The following is a 7500-nucleotide window of genomic DNA, read 5'->3' as shown; positions in this document are numbered from 1 at the left end:
AGATAAGCGACATGGTTGTTGATTTTCAACTTGTAAGGCATTCTGAGGCAAATTTTAAGACTCAAAATAGTGGCATTGATTTCCCTTTATTTCAGTCAAACACCTTGGTAAAATAGCAGAAACAGCAACAACCAATGATAGTGAGGTCATGGCAAGAGAGGGATGACAAACCAATTAGCTCATGGTAGCGTAACCCTCTCTGCCAATAAGAGGGTTGAATAGTCTTTACTTCCCTTTGCTTATCACTACTAGGACTCCTCTCAATCTTGGTCTACAGCTGCCATTTTTCTTTTCTTTGTAACTTAATTTTGTTTCTATTCTCTGAGACTGATCCAAGGAACAGATGATCAGGGAATAAAAATTAGCACCAAAACCATTCACTGATTTCTCTTCCATTATATGCCACTTGCTTTTCTTCAGATTTTGATTTCCAGCACATATAAATAATCATCAAATTTCCCATTCTCTGTTTCTTTGACATGTGGCATACCTCACTTCTACAGAATGCACCACAATTATAACACAACATATTCAAGTTAAAACACAACTGAATAGCATTTTAGTGTGTCCCAAATAATATCTGTACTTACAATGTGCCATACACTTCATAGCAGTCAGTATCCAGTTAGGAAGATCATCTGGGTGGCTTTCAGGTGCTTGCACAACACCCCTAGTAGTAACCTGGGTCATGTTATGGTGCACCCAGTCCCCACTCACTATCTTTGGATCTAGCACAGATAAAGCGTCCCCAAACATGAGGCGCTCGCATATGGTGTCTAGTCTGGAAATAATGAGTGCAGGTATTTAATATCTCATGTACTGTATCTTATTTTTCTAACATTGAGTTATGTACAATGGTCAGTTATCAGTCATACAGAACAAAACATAGCTCAAAACTTTTTTTTTTCAAAATTACAAGCACAAGTAACACTAACCCAAAGTATACCCTGTGAACTGTATTTTAAATAAATAAAATAAAAGCATATATTTAGTGCAATCAGTAGACATGCTACTGAAGGCAAAAATAACCATGGCAAAAAGCATTTAAATACTGACTGATATATTTGTCTGAACTGGAAGTGTCGAGTTTCCAAAATATTTTGACATATTTATTTTTCCCCTCATATTAGCCAGGAGTTTTTATGATATATTAACACACATGTACATGAAAGACCGCATATTTAAAATTATTTTCATGCACTCTTAATTAGTTCACATGCAGTGAATCTATTGCAAAAAAACCAGAGCAAAGATGGTAAAGAAACACCTTGAAACAGTAGATGCACAACAATTAGAAAATGGGAGAGGAATTACTAGAATAAAAATGAAAGATGGAAGAGGTGGGAAAAGGAGGAATAAAGGATATAGTGGAGCAAAAGGAAGATGAAAAAGTAAGGAGAGAGGAGGAGGAGGAGGAGGAGGAGGAGGAGGAGGAGGAGGAGGAGGAGGAGGAGGAGGAGGAGGAGGAGGAGGAGGAGGAGGAGGAGGAGGAGGAGGAGGAGGGGGTAGGGTGGGAGGAGGAGGAGGTGGAGGAGGAGGGGGAGGGGGGGGAGGAGGAGGAGGAGGAGGAGGAGGAGAAGGAGGAGGAAGAGGAGGATGAGGATGAGGATGAGAATGAGGATGAGGAGGAAGAGAGGAGGAGGAGGAAGAGCGGAAGAGAGGAGGAGGAGGAGGAGGAGGAGGAGGAGGAGGAGGAGGAGGAGGAGGAGGAGGAGGAGGAGGAGGAGGAGGAGGAGGAGGAGGAGGAAGAGGAGGAGGAGGAGGAGGAGAAGGAAGAGGAGGAAGAGGAGGATGAAGAGGAGGAAGGGGAGGAGGAGGAGGAGGAGGAGGAGGAGGAGGAGGTGGAGGAAGAGGAGGAAGAGGAGGAGGAAGAGGAAGAGAGGAGGAGGAGGAGGAGGAGGAGGATGAGAGGAGGAAGAGAGGAGGAAGAGAGGAGGAAGAGAGGGGGAAGAGAGGAGGAGGAGGAGGAAGAGCGGAGGAGGAGGAGGAGGAGGAGGAGGAGGAGGAGGAGGAGGAGGAGGAGGAGGAGGAGGAGGAGGAGGAGGAGGAGGAGGAGGAGGAGGAGGAAGAGAGGAGGAGAAGGAAGAAGAGAGGAGGAGGAGGAGGAGGAGGAATAGAGGAGGAGGAAGAGGAGGAAAAGAGGATGAGTAAGGGAAGGCAGAGAAGAGGGAAGACGGAAGAAGGAGAAGAAGGAGGAGGAGGAGGAGGAGGAGGGGAGGAGGGGAGGAGGGGGGGAGGGGGAGGAGGATGAGGAGGAAGAGAGGATGAAGAGAGGAGGAAGAGAGGAGGAAGAAGAGAGGAGGAAGAGAGGAGGAGGAGGAGGAGGAAGAGGATGAGTAAGGGAAGGCAGAGAGGAGGGAAGATGGAAGAAGGAGGAGGAGGAGGAGGAGGAGCAGCAGAAGGAGGATTAGGATTAGGATTAGGAGGAGAGGATGAGGATAGGAGGAGGAGCAAGAAGAAAAGGAAGATAAAAAATACACATGTAGCTAAATAGATAAAAAGTGGAAGAAATGGATGATGGAGAAGGAGGAGATGGAGTAAGAGGAAGATGAAAAATTAAGTAGGGAAAAAACAAGTTAGAAATGGATGAGGGGGACAAGGGAGAAGAGTCAAAGGGTGTAAATAAGGAAATGGAGAGAGTAAGAGAAAGACAAAAAAAAGGAAGATATGGATGAAGGGGGAAAGAGGAAGAGGAGGAGATGGAGAAGGAAGAGGTGTTATTATCACAAAAGCCAAGGAATAGATATAAAACTCCTCTCTCAATTATTTACATATTTATTACAGACATTACATTCAATATAATCAGTGACTGCATTGCCCAACCAAGAGCAGGACTTCGACCAAGACCTCCTTCCAAACTTACTTGCCGAGAAGGACGTGCTTCCAGACGTCATTGACCTCAGCCTTGGAGAGCTGCTTAGCTACCAGATGGCACTCTTGCATGCCCCCAGTATCTTTTACTTCATTGGCCGCATTTTCTCCTGAGTGCTGTGTGCCTGACTTCTTGGCGAGTATTTTGTTCCGAATGGATCCCCCACGTAGCCTTCCTGCCTCAGTCTGTGTCTGAGTTCTTCTCATAGACTAAAAGGATAGAAAATAAATAAATAAATAAATAAATAATCAATTAATTAAAAATAGATAAATAAATAAATCTTAACTCTATGGTGCATCATAAACAACATTTAAATCTATCACTATAAATAATATGGTTTACCCTTTTTTATTTATTTGGGTTATGTGCTCAATCTTGTGATGGTGTATTTCGGGTCCATGACATAAATATAAATAAATAAATAAATAAATAAATAAGAGCAAAATCACACACTGTATAAAATGACTTTCATACTGAAAGGGAAACCATTACAATACGCACCTCCCTGGCAGACCCTTGATGCCTCTTTCGCAGAATAGGAGAAGCCCCCTCATCTTCCTTCTTTGCATTGGGAGTGTTTGGGTTAATGGCAGCCAAGGCTACACGACCCGGAGTTCTTGGTGTGCGGAGGGCTTTCAGGGGAGACCGATTACTAAACCTGAAAAATTATTTCAGAATGTCAAATACGACCAAGTACTATAAACATTGCATGAGTTGGAAAAAAAAAAAAATGTGTATTTTTTCTAATCAACAGAATACCAATCAATTACAACATTCTTACCGATACAGTTCTCTGCTGTCTTTAAAGTCCTCTGGCCGAACTGAATTACCCCGGACATCTTCAATCAGGCCTGACTTTAAGAATTTTCTGGAACAGAAAATTGTGGAAATATCTTTTACTACACATTCTGTATCAGTACACTAGCCCACATAATGACTTGTCAAACAAGATATTAGTTAATTTGTAGAAGACATCTGCATCTCTCTTAAATTTAAATAGAATACAGATGTCATTGTGTAAAAATTATATATATATATTTCAAAGTCAATTGCAAGTGTTGTCTAAAGATATATCTAAGTACTTCACTTATTCTCTGATCACAGAAATATGACAGAAGGTAGTGTGCAACTATTTCATATGCCTTGGGGGGGAAAAAAATCATGGGGATCCATCAAATAACATATTTATACACATGTCATTTAACAGAATATAATCATGCATTACAATAACTACAATGCATTTCCCTTCCTACCTCAGTAATTTTGTAGTCTGGTCCCGTGACACCGAACTACCAAAATTGGGATCTGACTGGAGATGGTTGTGAAGCCAGTCAATGGCCTCAGCTGCTGTGAAACACCTCTCATATTGCCGCAGCCCCCGCCAGTGTTTTGACACTGGCATGCCATTATAAAAGGACCGCACCGCATCATTCCACTGAAGAGATAGAGAGAGGATTTGTATTTTTTCTATGTACTCAGAACACTAACTCATTACAGTTTACGAAACAAACTTCAGAAACTGTAATTATTCTCCTTTCTGAGCATTCCATTTTTTTTTTTTTCATAGCATAATTCCACAAATATCATTGAAAACTTTTTAACATTTATCAATTATCATATGGCTAGATACCAGCTCAAATAATAAATACTAATAAAAAAGGAAGTTTTGACATCTATCAGCGTTACATTACCGAGATTTCCAGGAATACACAATATACTAATTCCAACACTTATATCCACGATCAAATCTTAAAATACATCAAACATAAGTAAAAGACGAATCCTCAACAAAAGAAATGAGCATGAAGTCATTTTAAAACTCTGCAGTTGTGGGAATTAAGTACCTTAGCATTTTCACAGTTAAAGTCTTAAAGATTAAGCATAAGATGTCAAACGCACGGGATTACACTGCTTACACTACATTAGACACATGCACTAAATCATTAGACTATACGTTGCATTCTCACCAGTCTACGTTACTTATTATGCAACAAACGCTCTTCCTCCAGGATATTTAATAACCTCAGGATAATGAAATATTAACATCAACGTTGTTTCAAACTTCGGCCAAATCCTCCTGGAAACTGTTTTCTTCGAATTAGAACGTAACTCACCAGTTTTGTGGCTCGGTACGGCCCCGAGATGGCTCTTTTGACACTCATATCGCATTAGGTGTGGCAATTCCATGAATAACCGGGGAAATCACAATAAAATTGCACTTTTCTCATGACGGTGTCAAGGAAAAGGTTTGTTTACAACATTCAAAAGCGGCGAAGGTCACGTGACTCTCGTTCGCACCGCTGATTGGTTGGGAGGACCAGGTGCGATGCCACATTTCGCTTGATGCGTTAATTTGTATGCTTTTCCGTTAATACTATGTGCAACATTGATACTTCAGTAATTATTCATGGTAAAAAGAATATATCAGCCAAATAATTATTAACCCCATTACCATCTTCTATTGTGATATGAAATTTCACATATGAATGGATAAACATGCGATGGTAACGTGTGTCACGAACTTTAACTGTCCGATTAAGTTAACGAAAGTTGAAAAAATAAAATATTTCACTTATATCTCAAAAGTATGTAAGTTGATGACGAAATAGATATAGTAATGAACTGGCCTGGCTTTTAGAAATAACATAAAATTAAACATATCCTTCTTTTATGACTCAAACGAACATCGAGTGTGTTAATTCGGTCATTGTCGGCAATGAAACAGAGCGAAAGAATCCGGTAAATTGTAACGATAATTCAGATAATGATAATGATTTTAACAGCAGCAGAGAAGTAGCAAAGTCGACATACTGCAACGAGAACAATAGCAATAGTAGAAATATTAAAAACAAATTGATAAATCCATCCTGATTTTGTTTAACAATTATCCTGGATGTCATTTTAGTCACCGCTATTAATAGTAGTATAGTTATTGTTATAGTTATAATAACAATTTCATCCTCATCATCATTATCGTCAATATCATTCATATTTAAGTATTACTTTACCTATCATCAGTATTATCTTTGACATTTATCATTGTTATCATTATCATTGTCATTATTATTGTAATTCATATTATTATCATTATCATTATTACCATTGTGATTATCATCATCGTCATTATTATTATAATTATTACTATTACTATTATTATTATTATTACTATTATCATTATTATTATTACTATTATTATTTATTATTACTATTATTATTATTATTATTACTATTATTATTATTACCACTATCATCATCATCACCATTGTTATAAATATTATTACCATCATCATAGCCATTGCTATTATTATTATCATTATCATCAACATTGTTATTGTCATTATCAATATTAATATTAATAATGTTATTATTATTATTATTATTATTATTATTATTATCAATAATATCATCATCATCATTATTGCAATTATTGCTATTATTATCATTATTTTCATTAACATCCTTAGTATCATTATTATTATTATAACTACTATTACCATCATCATCATATCATTATTGTTATTATTATCATTATTTCAAATATTATTATTAATAACTCAAATGTTACTGTCATTATTATTATTACTATTATCATAATTATTATTAGTAGTAAAAGCAGAAGTGGTTCTATTATCACATTTATTATAATCATTGTTATTATCACTATTAACATTTTTATCACTATTAACATTGTTATCACTATTAACATTGTTATTATCACTATTAACATTGTTATTATCATTACTAACATTACTATTATCATCATTATTATTATTGTTATCTTTACTATTATTATCATTATCATTATTATTACAATTATTATTAATATTGCTATAACAATAATCATTGGTGTTACTATAATTATAATAATCATAATAATAACGATTATTATCATTATCATTATTATTTTGTTGTTACTATTGCAAAAATCATTAGCAGCAGTAATAGTAGTAATAATCAATATTATATTATCATTATCATCATTAGATACTCCATCACTATCATCACTGCTATAATTCGCATTATAGGATTTATAATCTTCATTTCTATTACAGAGTATATAGTCACCGGTAGTCTATTGCAGAAGCAGAATAAAAGATAAAAAACAAAAAAAAATATTTTCGACAAAAGAATTATCACTACACTGATGAAATCTAATTCTTAACCTGCCTTTGTTCTGTGTGTCTCTCCCGTGGAAGGCCCACCTGTTCATGCCTAGCCTTGATGACCTAGCGTGACCTGCCCATTGGCATTACCTGACCTGCCAGCTCTTCTTTTTCTTATGGACATACATGCATGTGCATACACACGCACGCACTTGTATGCACACACACATGCATGTGCATACACACACATGCATGTGCATACACACACATGCATGTGCATACACACACACATGTATGTGCATACACACGCACGCACATGTATGCACACACACATGCATGTGCATACACACACGCACATGTATGCACACACACATGTATACACACACATACGTATGCATACACACACATGTACGTATACACAAATACACATGTAGGCACACACACACATGTATGCACACACACACACATGTATGCATACACATACCCATACGTACATGTTCACGCACACACACACTTTCTCTCTCT

At 37.3% G+C, this 7500-nt stretch overlaps 1 protein-coding gene across 3 annotated transcripts in view; it reads right to left on the bottom strand.

The window, feature by feature from the left end:
• The window catches only part of LOC125025016 (DEP domain-containing protein 1A-like), an 18093-nt gene extending 12932 nt beyond the window's left edge, over nt 1-5161 (bottom strand). For all 3 annotated transcript variants that reach the window (XM_047612853.1, XM_047612854.1, XM_047612856.1), the window contains exons 1-6: nt 4987-5161; nt 4126-4307; nt 3654-3740; nt 3374-3530; nt 2864-3081; nt 591-781 (exon numbers count right to left, since the gene is read on the bottom strand). In XM_047612853.1, coding sequence (XP_047468809.1) covers nt 591-781; nt 2864-3081; nt 3374-3530; nt 3654-3740; nt 4126-4307; nt 4987-5034 — 883 coding nt within the window. In that variant the 5' untranslated portion in view covers nt 5035-5161. The remainder of the gene's footprint in view (nt 1-590; nt 782-2863; nt 3082-3373; nt 3531-3653; nt 3741-4125; nt 4308-4986) is intronic.
• Nucleotides 5162-7500: the final 2339 nt, after the last annotated feature.

Source organism: Penaeus chinensis, chromosome 4 (assembly GCF_019202785.1).
Source record: "Penaeus chinensis breed Huanghai No. 1 chromosome 4, ASM1920278v2, whole genome shotgun sequence".
In the NCBI taxonomy this organism is placed as follows: domain Eukaryota; kingdom Metazoa; phylum Arthropoda; class Malacostraca; order Decapoda; family Penaeidae; genus Penaeus; species Penaeus chinensis.
The sequence above is the reverse complement of the archived record's forward strand: the minus strand, read 5'-3'. Positions and strand labels throughout refer to the sequence as shown.